Here is a 16887-nt window from a genome sequence, read left to right on the forward strand (position 1 = left end):
GGGATACACCAACCACAGGTGGATCACAGGCCGCTGCAGATACACCTTCCCTCAATCCCCGTGTCCACCTGCAATTGTCACACAGGCGCTACCTGCAGTACTTCACAGTGTGGTCTTCTGACAATAATCTCGGGCACTCATTTCCCCTCCCTGCCCACCAGCAGGGTGAGTGCCTTTGGTATGCCACTGCAATGAAACTGTTCAACAAGCACATTAGTTAGTGATAAGTAACAACTAAATGCCTGTAACAGGCCAACGTCCCTGCGCTGGACTGCAGACCAATGTGAGCCCCATGGCCTGCTAACAATGCCTCAGGAGCCGTGGAGACAAGGAGGGCATTTGGCAGCCTGTGGATTTTGGAAAAGATTTGAGTGCATCGCTACTCATTAATCATTAACGTTTGAGCTACAATTTGAGGTCGAAGTGTCAGAATGCTGTGCTGTGACCCCAAGAATCTTGCAACAGCAGCTGTCTGTGACCAGGTTCTACATTTGATTTGCTGCTAGGAATCACTGGTTCTGGCCAGAGAGCAGTTATAAGAGCTATCTCTCTCTAACCATTTAAATGTAAAATGAAAGCTTATTTTGGAGTCTTTTCAGGCCACACCTTAAAATTTCTCTGAAAATAAGAGCTGTAACTGTCTGATTTCTGTAGAGACGATTTAAGAGATACTGACTGTTGATATAGCTGCTGAGTCATAGGGCTGGGATCTTGGTTTTAAGCAGTGTTTTGCTGGTGAAATCACAAACTCTGCTTGCAAAATTCACCTAATTCTTTAGGAAACATTTTATAATTTCCTTGTTGCTTTTTTGCTGAATTTAATCCTAAAGTCCTTGCTTCTCAGCTGATGGAAAACAAATGCCATGTGTTCAATAGGTCTTCTTCACCTTACTGAAGGCCTTGAAACCTAAGGCAGTAGAAGCTCAGGGGATTAAAAAAAAATAAAAATGCTAGAAATTAAGGAAGAAAGGCAGTTTTTGCAGCTGACCAGAAGAAATCATAATTAAATTCAAATACACATTTGGATGGCTCTACGCACGTAAAATATGTAAAGACTGGCACTGTTTTTAGCCTTCAGACATACAGACCAAGAGGAAGGCGGAGAAATACAAAAATAACTATACTAGGAAAGGAAGTGATGGTCTCAGCGCCCACTTGGAGTGGAGGCACGTGCTGCAGGTTTTAAATGTGTATCAGCCTGGCGGGTGGCTCAGTGGTTGAGCTCTGACCCACGACCCAGAAGGTCACGGTTAGATTCTGGTCAGGGTCGCAAGCTAGGTCACCAGTGGGGAGGGGTGCGGGACGTGTAGGAGGCTGCCAATCAACGCCTCTCATCATAGATGTTTCTCTCTCTCCCTCTCTCTGAAATCAAGAAAATCATATTTTAAAAAATCAAATGTGCAACAGTTCTTTCTTGGTCAGAACGGTAAAATCACGGCACTCACACCTTCCTGTTTTTCATTGGTCGGACTGCTACCTGTTTTGGACTTTGTGGGGAAAAAACACCCCGCATCCGTGTGCAACTCGGGTCCAAATCATGACCCGCGCAAGCCCAGTGGATGTGACCCCCCGCGGAGGGAAGGGGGGAGAGGACGCCCCCTTCCGAGAGGCAGCGTTAGCAGGAGTAGAGAAGGAACCCGCACCGGGGGCGCAGGGGGCGCTCAGCAAGTCTGCGCCGCGGCTAAAGAGAAGTGACCTTCCTGTCGGCCACCGGGCCTGACCCTAGCACAGGGGCCAAGGGCGGGGTCCCCCAGGCCGGCGGGCGGGCGCTCGAGGCCCCCGGGCGCGGCTCCGCAAGGCCGCCTTCGTCTCTGCGCCCACCGGGCCGCGGACGCCACGCTGCCGGGCGGGAGGGGGGAGGGGAGGAGGGGGCGGGCCGCGATGGTCGTCACCAAGGTCGTCATCAAGGTCGTGGGCCGGACGTGCGGCGCCCGAGCGACGCTGCGCGCGTGCGGGACTCGGAGGACGTGATGGACGCCCCGAGCCTCATGCCGGCCGCGCCGCCACGCCCCTCCCGGTGGTGCCGGAGCCGCAGAGCCCGCGAGTCCAGGGTCTCAACGGGGCGGCGGCCGTAAAGCGGGGTGGGGGCTCCCCCGCACCCCCTACGGCGGCCGGGGAGCCAGGGGCCCCCAGCCCTGCGGGGACCCACCTCCGCGGGTCGTCGCCCCCCCTTCTCCCGGCAGCTGCAGGGGGCCGAACTCTCCCCCTTTCCGGGTAGGCGAGGCCCTGAGCGACAGGCGGCGGGCCAATGGCGAGGCCGCGCGGAGGGGGCGGGAGGTGGGCGGGGCCTCCCGAGCTGGGCAGGAAGTCCGGGCAGTCGGCGCGGAGACGAGCTCCGGGACCTCGCAGCGCCCAGACCTTGAGACCTAACGCTCGCCTCGTGTGTCCGCAACGCTTTGCTTCTTTCCCGGGCGGAGACATCCAGCGGCCAGGTAAGGGCTCGCGGAAGGGCTACCTGGCAGGGCGCGTGGGTCGTCCGGAGGCGGGGGCCGGCGCGTGCCAGCCCGGCCTCCCCGCGCCCGCTGTGCTGCCTGAGGCGGGGGCGCGGCGCCGGCCTCCTCCGGAGGGATCGACCTGTGATGACGGAGTCGCGGGGCCACATAACTGGACTGAGAGGTCAGGCATCGACCGCGCAGGCCGCCGAGGGCGCTGAGGGGGGAAGGCTCGGGGGGAGATGCAGGCCTAGCCCGGGTGCGTGTTGCAGCCAGGCCCTTCCTAAAATGGAGCCAGGGGCCGGGACCGCGGGGATGCGCGGGGAGCGCCCGGCCCCCTCCCCCACCAGCTGCCCCAGCTGCCCGCAGGTGGCCGTCGGCCCGCGGTTGGCGGCCGAGTGTCCGGGCTGGAATGAGCGGTGGCTGATATAACTTGAGAAGGTGCTTATTCTCGGGGCGACCGGAGCGGAGCCGGTGGCTAATTGGGAAGCCCTCCGGTCGACCTTTCCCGGCCCCCCGGGCTGGCCGCCCGCCCGCAGTCGGCCCTGATCAGACAAAAAAAAAAAAAGGATAGTATTGTAAGGAAGTTGCGGGTTGCCCGCTCTCCCCGCGGCGTGGCCCTCGCTCGGGCGGTGTGGGCCGCTGGGTGACCTGCCCCGGGGCTCCGTGGGCACCGACCGCGTGGTCCGCTCCTGCCGCCCGGGCCCGGGATTTGGTCCCGGGAGATGGAAAGCTGTGAGGACTCCTGATGAGACCAATCTTCCTTCCTGTGCTCCCCGAGCTGTAATGAATTTTTTTTCTCCATCCAGTTGAAAGACTTGACTTTTTATTTTCACGCGGTGATATAAGTTGATTACCGTGTCTTACACCGTTGAAATGAAACAAAAAACGAGCCCTTGCACCTGTAGATTGAGGTAGTGTAGTGAAGAGGTGTTGAAACAGTGCATCAGAACTAAAACCTGTGCTTAAACAAATCGCCTTTTTTGTAAATTGGTAGATAAGAATCAGACACCTTTTTATCTGCTCGCGACTAAAACTCCGTTGTTACACAGGCAGCAAAACCCCACAAGTGACTTCAGCATATAGTTTTGAAACTTGAAATAAAAAAGGGATGCCATTTGCTGCTTCAGAACATTCCAGAGCGTGTGCTGGAGGGAGCGCAGCTAGATAATGGCTTCTGAACGCTAACTCAGTTCCTCCCATCCACACGCCGTCCTGTGGGTGGCTCGGTTTCTTCCTTGGAGAGAATTGGGGGAGAGGGGCTTGCTTTGAAGACTTGCTGTTTGTTCTTTGTCGCTGCATTTTTTTTTTTTTATGGTGTATTCAAAGAAAGACTCTTACCTTGGAGTGTCCTGGTGCTCAAAGATCTATTGAGAAATCATGACAGTTCATAATTAAGTTTTTTAAATGGGGTAAGATGCCCTTTGGAAGAAATACTAATTAGGTGTCATTATTGACGTGTCCTTATCTTGCTAAAGACCCAAGTACTGTGAGTTTTGAAAGGCCCAGAAACTGGCAGTACAAAGATCACAGTGCACAGACCAAGGAGCTCCCCGATTATCTAATATCCACCAGTTGAACGTCCTACTAAACTTCACGTTTAACTTGATGAAATATGTCCCAAACTTTTAACCACGGCTTCACTACGAACCAGATTTTCCTCCTGTCCCCACCCCCTCGCCCCCATATTTAGTCCTAGGTGGCTTTGTCTGTGACCTTCCTGTCCCCTTGGTCCCTTCCCATGTTCATGCCAATCCTCACTGTTAACTAATGACGATAATTAGTTTCCATCAGTCCCCCTTGGGTCATTCTCCATCAACACATTAATCTTTCTTGCTGGATTTTATTTTTCTCTGGCACACACCTTTTCAGGCTTCCTTTGCTTGTGGGACAAGGACTCCACTGCTGGAGTTTAAGGCCTTGCAGAGCTGGGCCTGACCTGTTTTTCTAGGAGCACTTCCCACTGCTTCCCAGCAGGCTTTTCCCACTCTAGCCAGCCTTCCTGCATCCAGTGTTTAGTCTAGGGCAGGTTCTTTCTAGTCTAGGAATCCTCAGAAGTGACCCCTTGAGTGAATGAGCCAAGGCTGCATTGTGGTTCATTATGTGAACTCTTTCCCTGCAGAAATTCACCATGTCTATTCTGAAGGTGCATGCCAGAGAGATCTTCGACTCTCGTGGGAACCCCACTGTTGAGGTGGATCTCTACACTTCAAAAGGTATGTGCCACCTCTGTTTCTCTGGTTCCTTGCACTACACTCCATTTTTGAAAACTTTCTTGAAGTGACAGAAAAAAGTCTTACTCTAAATACCTTTCTTTCTTGTCTGCACATATGATTCCTGCCTGGGGCTGGGAGTTGTAAGGCAGGAGTCTTTGTCTTGCTGCTTCCTGGGTCAGTGAGGTGGGGAAGTAAGGTCATATCTTATCCCTAAAAGGACCCATCATTAGTTTGCTTTGCAGCTTGATGCGACCAAATAAGCAAGTGTAAATGTAGCACTGTCATCTTTGCTTCCTGAAATTCTCTTAAACCAAGGATCAGGGACAGTTTTCTTTTTTTTTTTAATCCTCAGCTGAGGATATTTTTTCCATTGCTTGTACAGAGAGAGACTAGGAAGGAGGGAGAGAGAAACATCAATTGGTCGCCTCCTGAACTTGCCCCGACTGGGGCTGGGGATCTAACCTGCAACCCAGGCACGTGCCCTTGACCGGGAATCAAACTTGGGACCCTTCGGTGTGCGGGCCATGCTCTAACCACTTAGCCACACTGACCAGGGCAAGATTGGGGACAGGCTTTCTTTTTGGGTGTTGGGCTATTCTGAAGGCCTTTATTTTTTACCTGCTGTAAGTCCTCCTAGGAAGAGTTTGCCCTCTTGAAAAAAGAATAAAATGGGGACTCTTAGAAGTTCTTCTGTAGCCCTGTTACCTTTGCCAGTGTCTCAGCTATCTTCTAAATGGGCGTAGTGGGTGAAGTTGGAGGAGGGTTGGGCAGAATCACCCAGTGGTGCTAACACGTGAACACTTGCCAGTCAGAGCTGAGTCACAAACATGACTCACAGGCCTGGCTGTGGAACCTCCAGCCCTGCCCCTCTTGTCCTCTCCTCCTTGCCCAGGAAAAGGAGGCCCTTGAGTCTGGATGTCTGCCTGTGATTACACTCTGGTGGGGGCTCCAGAGTAGGGTTCCCTCTGAGCTTGGGCTTAGCGCCAGTTCCGTGGGCCCTCCAAGGATGCTGAGAACTTCCTTGCAACTTAGGAGATTGGCTTGCTCAGTCAGCTGGTGGGACTTTCCACTTGGAAATTAATGGACTTGAAACAACAATGAAAAAACCCAAGAAACAAGAAGATTGTCGGGAGTGGGACCCTTTTCTTTGAAACACTTATTTAAATGACTAAAATTGTTATTTTTAAAAATTTTAGTAAGTGGAGCTTTCCCTCTTGTGTTTCTTAATCCTTTTCAAATAAAACAGGAAATGGATTTGTTAGTCTTCCATCATTGTCTTTCTTTCCTAGAATTTACTTTATAGAGCAGTTTTACGTTCACAGCAGAATTGAGTGGAAGGTGCAGAGAGTTTCCGTGTACCCGACTGTCAGCATCCCCCACCAGAATGGTCCATTGTTATAATCAAACCTGCCCTGACACTTTGTCGCCCAAAGTCCATAGGTCACATTAGGGTCACTCTTGCTTTTGCCACTTCTTCACCTGGTCCAGTACCTGATGGATACTAGAAAGCCAGGCCTGTGTCAGGAAGGACATGTGTCCCACTCACACAACCCTGGCAGCGGCACAGGCTAACTAAAGGATCATCTGATTACAGTTCCTGGCTGGTTTCTTTTCTTTGTTCATTTGCCTTCACACACCCACCAGTTCTTCACAGACCTCAGGTGGGGAAATGCCTTATGGTTCCAAGTAGATTGAGGAGGCTGCTTGCACTTAACTGCTCCCACAAACCTTCCTGTCTCTCCAGGATTTGCCATTTTCCTTTAGGTTTAGCCGGATGGCTGGTTTCTGTATCTGCAAGACCGTGGTTCAGTGCTTTATTGTGTTCTGGTGTCATTAAACTCTGCACCTTTATTCCCTTTCCCCCCCAATCCTGTTTTCTGGTTTCTTGAACCCCCAAGTAGCACTATCACTGCTTAAGTGGGAACAACTAAGCCAGAGATTCCTTTTAAGCCAATGCTTTGAAGACTTGAAAGCTGGCGACTGATCTCAAAGTTGTCCAAGGATGACTTAGCAACAGTGCTCTCGAGCTGGAGTGTCTAAAATACCTCATAATGTTTCTATTGATTACATGTTGAAATAATAATGTCTTGGGTATATTGGGCTAAATAAGATATATTAAATTTATTTCCTGTTTTTAATTTTCAACTTCACCATAGCTGCTAGAACATTGTAAATCCCATAAGTGGCTCACATGGGGTGGTCCATGGACCAGCTGCAGGGCACCAGCTCTGCATGGGCTTGTTAAGAGACGCAGACTCTCAGAGCTCTGGGTTTGCAGTCTGAAGCTTCACAAGATCCCCAGGTGATACATATGCACATTAGAGTTTGAGAAGCTCTGCTCTAGAGCTTTCCTTTTAAACTGGAGAAATTCATCAGCTTTGCTGTAGGGTCTGTATTGCAGAATCATGCAGATGTGAAAGGCAGGAACAACAGACATCTGAGTCTCCCTGTTGCTGGAAGGAAGTAACAGTATTTCCTAACCTATGCCATGGTGGGGGGAGGGGTGTGGGGGAGGGCTGGGACTGTTTCTTAACCATTACTGTTTTTTCTTCCCCCCGCCCCCCCCCCCCCCCCCCATTAACACCCAGGTCTCTTCAGAGCTGCTGTGCCCAGTGGTGCCTCAACTGGTATCTATGAGGCTCTAGAGCTTCGGGACAATGACAAGACGCGCTATATGGGGAAGGGTAAGAGTCAGCACCCACCACCTGCCTTGAGCATGGCTGCTCCCAGCCTGTCACAGCCTCCTTCCACTCTGTGTGGCCTGTATTTGAGAGTGGGAAGCCTCAGGTGTGGCCCACCGTGTTGTGGCAAGCATGTACCCCACACACAGAAGAGCTGGAGGGTTGCCTATTGACTCGGGGGTTCCTACGCCTGTAAACTCCCCAGTGGGGGTGTTTTGTTTGTTTTTAGAGAGAGAGAAAGAAAAATTGGTATCGGTTGCCTCCCGTACTCACCCTGACCAAGGATTGAACCCACAACCTAGGTATGTGCCCTGACCAGGAACACCCCACCACCATTTGGTGTATGGAACAACGCTCCAACCAACTGAGCCGTATGGGCCAGCGCTTCAGCAAGCATTTTAATGCTTGTTTCTATTGTGGCTTGTTTCAAGTCTGAAAAACTGGGTAGGCCAAAAAATCCAGATAAGAAGACATGTTGATTAATACTAATGAAAAAGCCTTGCCAATCTCCCGGGAGGGCTCTGAGGGCCTTCCAGACCATCAGCCCTCTTCAAAGGTCTAGAAGGGAAGTATCTGGAAGGTCTGGCTAACAGTGCCTTACAGATCAGTGGTTGTAGCTTGATCTTTGTTGAATTGACAAGCAGCACTCTGGCAGAGCTGGCGTCTGGGGGGCTAGTTCATCATTCTGTCGCTAGAACCAAATTACAGAAAAGAGAGGGTTGGACCATGCATTTTCAGTGGGGGTGGGGGAGCACCCCAGGGAGTAGAAATTGGTTCTTCTGGAGATGCAGAAAAATCTTACAGTATTATCACAGTTTGTGGCCCACAAAGGGCCACAGGATACCTGCAGGCGGGGAGGGAGGGGGTGGGGGCAAAAAAGAAAAAAAGTCTAAGAAGGCTGCAGGGGGAGTCCCAGTGATTGTGCTGTATACAGGCCGTGTTCTCAGTCCTACACAAAGGGCCCTCCCACGGGTTACAGTGGCCCAAAGCCCAGGCGCATACTTGTCTAAAGCAGGACAGCGCTGTGCCTTGACTGTAACGAGGGTGAACTCACGGTCCCTGCAGTATTCTCCCGCCTTGTGTCCTCTCACTCGCTGTCCTTCACACCCTTTCTCTTCTCTTCTCTGTCAATCTCCACTGTCAGGTGTCTCCAGACCTGTTAAGTATATTAATGAGTTCCTGGCACCAGCCTTGTGCACGCAGGTAATGCATTGCACACCCTTGAGTTTCTGCTGTTGGTGCTTCCAGTGCATGGTCTCTGCCAACTAACCTCCCCTCTGTGTGCATCTCTAACCCCAGGGTCCTAGGTGAGAGCACTCAGACTGGGCCAGAAAGTCCTTTGATTTTGGGGGGAGAGAGAGATGGGGATTTGAAGGAGGTGCCATTGAAGGTCTTTGGTGGGCTTCGGACTAGCTGGGTTCGCATCGATGGTTCTCTCCAGCAATGCCCTCAAGCCTGTTTTTCATTAATGTCAGTAATTTGATTTGATTGCTCCTTCTAGGTGTCTCCAAGGCTGTTGAGCACATCAATAAAACTATTGCACCTGCCCTGATTAGCAAGGTAGGACCTGCCTCCTGATAACTAATGAATAGTAATTCCATCAGCTCTCCCAGGCCAGTGGTCTTTCCTGTTTACAGAAGAGCTTATTCTGAGCGCTGAAGAAGCCAGTTGGATTCCCTATCGGCATGAGGCTATTTTTGCCTTTTCTAACCCACCCCCTGCGTGTCCACGTCTAACCGAGCATGGAATTGGAGCAGAGGGGTGGGAGGCTGCCGTACAGCCTTAACTTTCCCCTCCAGCCATCTTGCCCTTTGGGACGTTAACGCCCAGGGGTGTTGGACGTAGTATCCATGGTGACTGACTCATTTTTCATGAACTGTGGAATTATTTACCATCGTTCTACTGACTTTTTAACAGTGAGCTCTTGTTCAGTCTTCCTTGGGATCTCAGTGTGTCAGACATACTAAAGGTACAGCTGCTGTAGGTGCAGTGGGGCTGGGACCCAACAGCGCAGCTACTCAGCAGTTTTGCCTCATTATTTTCCCTCCAGAACTCCTGTGGCCCTTGCATAGGGCGAATGATTTGAAACACACACACACAGACACACACACACACCACCCCCACCCCCCACCCCCCACCCCGCGCTGAAGGAGCTTTCTCAAATCCCAAGCTTGCCACAGCCTCCTGGTCTGTCCTTGGGTGTGGTCCTGCCCCCCTTGAATTCAGCCTGTGTGCCAGTGGCTGGTGGCTCCTCTAAAGGTGTCTCCCTGGCTGGCTTATTTTGGCCTGGTCTTTGCGGCACTCTGTAATTGGTCCCCAGACAGTTTCTCGTTACTGCCCTGCCTGCACACACCCTCCGTCCCAGTCTCCCGGGCACCTCCACACACCCCCATTCTTGGTGCCTTGGTGCCCTTACCTGGCTCTTAGTGAGAGCTGGTCCCTGAAGCCATCTGCTTAAGTAACTGCTGACTTTTTCCACATACGCCTTGCCAAAGATCAAAAGATGCCAAATTGTTGCTATGGCATGGTGGAGTTATGTATGGTTTTATATTTGAGTTTTATAGAAAGAACATTACAAGTAACAAAGTACATTATTATGATTCAGTTGTAAAGTTTTTAAAGTGATACCAATTTTATTACTTTATAATCTCACCAAAAGTATTCATCTTGATCTCCCATCACTGCTGGTTTGCTGTCACTGAGAATTGCCAGGAGTGACACTATTGAGTGTAGAGCCTGCCTTTGAAGAGCATAGCTCATTTGAGTGAACAATGAATTGTTGATTATTGCCCAGAAAGTCACACTACTTTTTAAGTAATACCTTATTTAGCATGCACCAGTCGATTCTGTCTTGTGTATAGTGTAACTTAGGACTCCCTAGGTAGACTAACCTCTGCACACAAGGACCATGTCTTATGTATTTCTTTGTTGGCTCCCTAGTGCTTCGAGAAATGCCAGCCAGTATTAAAACAAATAAAGGGCAGTTTTGTGTCTCCCATTTTCTCTGGAATTTCTTTCCCTTTTTTGTCAAACATATAATGTAGAAGTGATTTGGACTTTGCACAGTTCCAAATGGTATCACTGCCATGATGGGTGCGAAGGCCATACAAGTAGAGTGACATCACCCCTTCTCTTCTCCCTGTAGAAGCTGAGCGTTGTGGAGCAGGAGAAGATTGACAAGCTGATGCTGGAGATGGACGGGACAGAGAACAAGTGTGAGTGGTCTGAGGTGGAAGCCTTGCCAGGGAGCTTGTGGTGTCTCCTGAAGACTTTTTAATCCTTTGGGGAGGTTGTGTAGTCCCCAACAGTGAGCCTCATGAATGTCTATCGTCTCCTAATTTCCTTGCTTCGCCTTAAATCACGGTTTTAAATGTCGGGAGCGTAGCCAGGTGACAGCAGCGTGTCTGAGGGTTACTCAGAAGAGAGCAGTCCTTTATACTAAGTCAAGCAGTTTGTGGAATTTGCCAGAGTTCCACACACCACAGAAAGGGCTTTCTTTAGAGGAAAAAGCAGGTGGGTCCACATGGAATGCCATTTGCATTTCTAGCTTGAACGTGGGAAGTAAATAAGATGAGAAGGAAAGAGCCAGGGTATAATCCAAGGGAATACTCAGGCGGGAAGGCCAGCAGGAGGAAGGTTAATGAGTTAGAAACACCTCAATTTAACTCTGTTCTGTTCTAGCTAAGTTTGGTGCGAATGCCATTCTGGGAGTGTCCCTGGCAGTCTGCAAGGCTGGGGCTGTTGAGAAGGGGGTGCCCCTGTACCGCCACATTGCTGACCTGGCTGGCAATACCGAGGTCATCCTGCCAGTTCCGGTAAGTAGCTTCGTTAGGGGTTGGGAGCATTAGTTTTCTTGTGGGGACCAGAGACCACCCACATCTTGAACCCATCCACCTGTGACTCCCTACTTGGTGGATGTTCGAAGGCTCTGGAGGTCTCAGGTGGGTGACTCAATTTCCCTGCCCTCAAGCCCTTTATGGATGATGCGGGGATGAAAATCGTACTTGCTGGGCTGTGTGCATTCACTGAGAGAGTAGCTGGTGCTTAGAAGGCTGAGCGCCTCTGGTGGTGGTGGTTGCAGTTACCAAGGGTGCCCAGGGAGCATTCACAGCCAAACGTGGCCGTGCAGTTGGACGTTGGGTGGCTTGCCATTTGGTGGGCTTCTCTGGGCTGATCTATGCTTCTCTCTGTCTCTGCCCAGGCTTTCAACGTCATCAACGGTGGTTCTCACGCCGGCAACAAGCTGGCCATGCAGGAGTTCATGATCCTCCCCGTTGGTGCCGCCAACTTCAGGGAAGCCATGCGCATTGGAGCAGAGGTTTACCACAACCTGAAGAATGTCATCAAGGACAAGTATGGGAAAGATGCCACCAACGTGGGGGACGAAGGTGGCTTTGCCCCTAACATCCTGGAGAATAAAGAAGGTGAGGCTCTAGAGGGACTGGTCCCCGAGTTCTGCCATGCTGTCCCTTCATCCCCCCACCCCACCCCGTGAACGGGTCTTCCACACCTGCCACCAGAGAGCCAATGCTCTTTCCACCTTTCATTCAGCAAGTGTCAAAGTGCAAAACTGCAGTTTGGGGAGGCATGTGGGAGCTTGCACTTCATTTTTTTTAAAAATAGGAATTTCCTTATTGAACTTCTGAATGGCCTGATGGTTTGCTCATATTGGGTTGGTGGGGTATAGAGGAAGTTTATTTCTTTTGCTCCATCTGGCTATGGCAAGGGTTTGAAAACTGCTCTGTGTTTGAGGAGATGCTGTCTGCTCAGGACTGTGATCACTATAGATCTTTCGGCCACTGGGATGCTCACACAAGCTGTTTTGCTGTGAATCCTTAGGCACAGATTTCAGTGTGAGAATTGAGTAGAGGTTACAGAAAGCAAACAAGGTTGGGGATTTTTGCTGTAGAACAGGAGCCACATGTGTTTGTCAATTTCCCTATGGACAGCACTGCCAAGTGAGGCAGAGCCTGAGCCTGGGCTCTGGAGACAGGACTCCTGTCCTGGGCTCCCCTCCACCGGGCTCCCTCTTGGCTCCCAGCTCTGCTCTATTTAAAGCCCTGGTCCTCGGGACAGCTGATCTCAGCTGGTCACTGTAACTGTGTCTTGGCCAGCACAGTGCTCCTGGGTGCTAAGTCTGGGAGCATGTGTCACCGAGAGCCTTTTTCTTAGAGTTAGGATTGAATTTCCCCGCACTAAGGGTGCTGACCAATGGTTTCTTGCCCCATAGCAGAAAAACGGAACTGGAATTTTTGAAACTGATGATTGGGGCCAGAGCGCCTCTTGGTCTTTGTTAGAGTTTTCATTTGGCAGCTATTAAAGAAAAGCTTTATCTCTTCCTGACTGGTTGCCAAACTTGTTGCTGGCTGTTTCTTTGCAGCCCTGGAGCTGCTAAAGCATGCCATTGGGAAAGCCGGCTACACCGATAAGGTGGTCATTGGCATGGACGTAGCTGCTTCTGAGTTCTTCAAGTCTGGAAAGTATGACCTGGATTTCAAGTCACCCGATGACCCCCGCAGGTACATCACCCATGATGAGCTGGCCAACCTGTACAAGTCCTTCATCAAGGACTACCCAGGTGAGTGCTTTCGGGGCACCGTCTGTCTTCTCCAGCCACTGACACGCAGCAGGACAGCCGCAGCACTCAGCCTGGTGGTGATGGCGCTGGTGTGAGAGTGGGTGGGTGGCTGCAGCGCAGCGTCCCTGCCGGGCTTTTTCCAGTTCAGATGCACACGGAGAGCAGAGGGCTTCACAGGAGAGGAGTCAGGCGGTTCCGCTGTGCTAGCAGTGACACTGTAACAGTTGTTTACACAGTGGGGCTGCTTTCTGTTACTGTCCCAGCAAATGCAGTCTTGGCTTTTGTCATACAGGTGAGGAGAGCGAGCTTTGTTAGGCTGACTGAGCTGGTGCTTCTGCAGGCCCTGTGCTCACTTCATGCACATTGGATAGGTAGGGACTCTTAATACCACTTTATAAGAGAGGAACAGAGGCACAGAGCAGTCAGTAAGTTGCCCAAGGGCAATCAGCAAATGGTGGAACGATTTCAGACAGAAGGCTGTTGCTAAACCCCTGTGTGTAACCACGGAGCTAATTAACTTGCTCAAGGTAGAACCAAGATGCAAACCACCCTGGGCAGGTAAGGACCCCACTCAGTTACTAATCGCGGGTCCCAGGATTGTGGATGATTTGTGTGCCCTGTCACAGGAGTAGGTTAGGGGTGCAGGGTGTTTCAAAGACATGAGCTGGGGAACTGTTCCTGTGCCCTGTAGGTGAGAGGTACGAGGCCAGGTGAGCTGCAAGTCAGGAGGGAAATGAGACTGGGGTTGCTGTTGAGCAGGCTGGGAGGCTCACACTGATGAGGCATGGCTCTCCTCTCCTCAGTGGTGTCTATCGAAGACCCCTTCGACCAGGATGACTGGGAAGCGTGGCGCCAGTTCACAGCTAGTGCAGGAATCCAGGTGGTGGGCGATGACCTCACAGTGACCAACCCGAAGCGGATTGCCAAGGCCGTGAGCGAGAAATCGTGCAACTGCCTCCTGCTCAAAGTGAACCAGATTGGCTCTGTGACGGAGTCTATCCAGGCGTAAGTGCCCTTGGGGAGCATTCTCACTGAGCGAGGGGCCGTGGATCTGAATAAGAGCCCTCCTGCTTGGAGCTGGAATGGGGCTTCACATTGGAACTCTGGGTGGCTTATAAAGTAAGCCATGGCATCAAGCGGACTAGGGCATTCGGCAGTTGTGGCCCAATCTTGACCGCTTTGTGGCCCTAGGCTTGTAATTTAATTTCACACAGAGAACATCAGAGGAAGTGAGTCTTGCTTCCTTTATGAAGGCTGAACACAGTTTTTAAAATGTGGCTAAGGGCTGATGAGGTCCCAGGGTCCTGTGGGTGCAGAGGAGTGATAGGTTCATCATCTTCCCTGGGCTGGCTACTTCTGGGCCTTGACCCCCCCCCCCCCCCAGTCTCCTACCAGGGATGGTGAGTCGTCATCAGGAGGGCCAGAGGGGTTCATGTGGAAATGCAGTCGGTGGCATCTGGATTGTTTCCTGGTTTCTAGGTGCAAGCTGGCCCAGTCCAGTGGGTGGGGCGTTATGGTGTCTCATCGCTCCGGGGAGACCGAAGATACCTTCATCGCCGACCTGGTGGTGGGGCTCTGCACTGGACAGGTATGAGCTCCCTGGAATGAAAGCTGGTCCTTATTTCTTCCTCTGACCTCAACTTCCAGAATGGGGGAGTTGGGGGCAAATGAGGTCTTAGATTCCCTTTTTTTTTTTTTTTTTGTGGGTGCCCCTTTGAACCCCTTCTTCCTGGGGTCAGAGATCCTCATTAAGAAATTGTTCTCTCTCTTGCCATGATGCACTCCCCTTGCCCAAAATGCCTCCCAAGAGTCCATGTCCACTGTAAGTAAATGTGACTTTTCTTCTCCCAGATCAAGACTGGTGCACCTTGCCGATCTGAGCGTTTGGCCAAGTACAACCAGATCCTCAGGTAAAGAGGATGCCTGCACTGAGTGTGTGGGCACTGCCGTCTGCTAGGCGCTCCTGGCTCTGTGGAGCGAGCGTAGGTCAAGGGGCCTGAGCAGTGTTAGGCTGGAGCAGAGATGGGTGTGGAACCTAAGGTGCCTCTTGACATGGCCCCAAAGCGGGAGCCTGGTCCATACAATGCTGCCATCTGCTGGTGGGAGAGGGAACAGGCTCCGCGTTGAACAATCAAAAGTATAAGGGCCTTAATGATTATCTAATTTAGCACCCCGGTTCTGTGGATAAGAAATCATTGGGGCTCAGAGAGATGAAGAAAATTGCCAAAGGGCAAACAGGGTTTTGCCTTGGGATGTTCTGGTCCCCCACTTTTTGTCTTGGTTGTGTCCTCTGTGTATGTTTAGGAGGCTGCCAAACCCAGGGAGACTCCTCCCACCCCCACCCCCTGCTTTTTTTGTTATTTTTTTCAGTCTTTCAGGGAAAAATAACATTTTATAAGTCCTCCCACCTCACTTTAAAACTATCCTGGAAAATTTTAAGCATAAAAGAAACAGTGAACAGTTAAGTGTATGCCCTCTCCCCATCACCCAGACTCAGCAGCTGCCACTGTGCTTCCATACTTGTCTCTTTACACCCTATTTGTGCTTTTAAAGCAAATCCAAGCATTTTAGGATTTCACCTGTACGTACTTTAGTATGTATACCTTCCAGATAAGGATATTTTTAAGATAACCACTTTATCACTAGTGCCCCAAGTTAGTAAGTCTGTAGTGTCAATGCCAAGTCTGTCATCTCTTCAGTCTCCCCAGGATCCCGTGTTCACACTAAGTTCCCCTCCTTTTTCTCCCATGCTGCCTATTTGTTAAAGAAACTGGATTTTCCTCTCATTTAAAAAAATTTTTATATTCAAAAAATAGCAGTAATGACATTTCTTCTATTTTGTCCTTCAGAAACATTGAGGGGGGTGGAGAGGAGGAGACGAGACAGGGCTGCAGGTGGACGACAACCTGCTGGGTGGATTGGGTGGGAGAGAGCAGAATGCTCTTCTATTCCGGCATCTCAGAGATGCTCAATTTTAGAGGATTTGAGAGAGAGTTGTACAGACCAGGCGGTACGGGGGTCTGAGCTTCTGGGTGGGAGAATGTACTATGTTGAGATTTGACTTCTGTTTTTCCCTCCCCCTCCTCTATCCTGCTTCCCAAGAATTGAAGAGGAACTGGGCAGCAAGGCCAAGTTTGCCGGCAGGAACTTCAGAAACCCCCTAGCCAACTAAGCTCTGGGCAGATGAGCCCGAGCTCCGCAGTCACTAATCGGCTAATTAGACCTCTGTCCCTGGCGTCTGAACGGGCAGCTCAAGGTCCCCAGCCAATACTTGCAGGGGCCTCTGGTAGTTAACTGCCCTCTCCCCTCCCTGCGGTGGTCTCTCTGCCTCCTTAGAACTGCTACAAAAGCCAAACTTGACCATCTGGAACCCTGGTGGAAACCCTAGCCCTGTAGTCATGTGATTGGCCCAAATCATTGTTTTTCTCACCTCGCTTCTCAAGTGTCTGGAGCCAAGTGTATCTACATTGTAATCTCCGAGGTGTCCACAGGCAAGATCCCCAGTGGTTCTGTGTGCAAAATAAAAAGGCTTCAGTGTCCTGTAGGAGTACTCTGTGTCTGTGCACACGTGCTTATAGGACAGAGTCTCTGTCCTTGTGTCTTGGGTGTTCATGGGGCATCGCCATAGGCCTGCAAGAGAGGCTTTGTGGCATGAGAAAAGGATTGAGGAGTTCGTTGACATTTGCTTAAGACCTTGGAAGGGCAGTTTAGGTAAGAGAGGAGTGCCGTGTCCAACAGAAATTGGGTCAGCTGGGAGGCAGAGTATGGCTTCAGGTTTGTGTGTCTTATAGAGAAAATACAAATGCAGAGCTATTACAGATTATCAGGGGCAGCGGCATCTAGGTCACGTGACCATATTGTCTCACCACAGGGACTGACCTCATTTCAAGTGCTCAAAAGTTATGCATAGCTGATGCCCACAGTGTTGGGTAGGGGTGATGCAGACATTAACATTGCAGAAAGCTGGCCTGGAGTAAAGG

The 16887-nt window shown here is 50.9% G+C and overlaps 1 protein-coding gene across 1 annotated transcript; it reads left to right on the forward strand.

Moving 5' to 3' along the window:
* The first annotated feature begins 1937 nt into the window (after positions 1–1937).
* Positions 1938–16457, forward strand: ENO1 (enolase 1). The gene is made up of 12 exons (XM_081145313.1): positions 1938–2432; positions 4555–4648; positions 7237–7332; positions 8831–8889; positions 10475–10544; positions 11011–11144; positions 11531–11753; positions 12710–12907; positions 13711–13912; positions 14387–14495; positions 14759–14817; positions 16010–16457. Exons 2-12 carry the CDS (start codon positions 4564–4566, stop codon positions 16077–16079), a joined length of 1305 nt encoding a protein of 434 aa, XP_081001439.1. The 5' UTR covers positions 1938–2432; positions 4555–4563; the 3' UTR covers positions 16080–16457.
* The last annotated feature ends 430 nt before the right edge of the window (positions 16458–16887 follow it).

Source organism: Miniopterus schreibersii, assembly GCF_964146895.1.
Source record: "Miniopterus schreibersii genome assembly, chromosome: 8".
In the NCBI taxonomy this organism is placed as follows: Eukaryota; Metazoa; Chordata; class Mammalia; order Chiroptera; family Miniopteridae; genus Miniopterus; species Miniopterus schreibersii.

Excerpts from the sequence above, each read along its gene's own strand:
- ENO1 (XM_081145313.1), top strand. The coding sequence starts at position 4,564 with ATGTCTATTCTGAAGGTGCATGCCAGAGAGATCTTCGACTCTCGTGGG. Across the intron at positions 7,333-8,830 it reads GACGCGCTATATGGGGAAGG|GTGTCTCCAAGGCTGTTGAG; the intron begins GTAAGAGTCAGC and ends TGCTCCTTCTAG. Across the intron at positions 12,908-13,710 it reads CTTCATCAAGGACTACCCAG|TGGTGTCTATCGAAGACCCC; the intron begins GTGAGTGCTTTC and ends TCCTCTCCTCAG.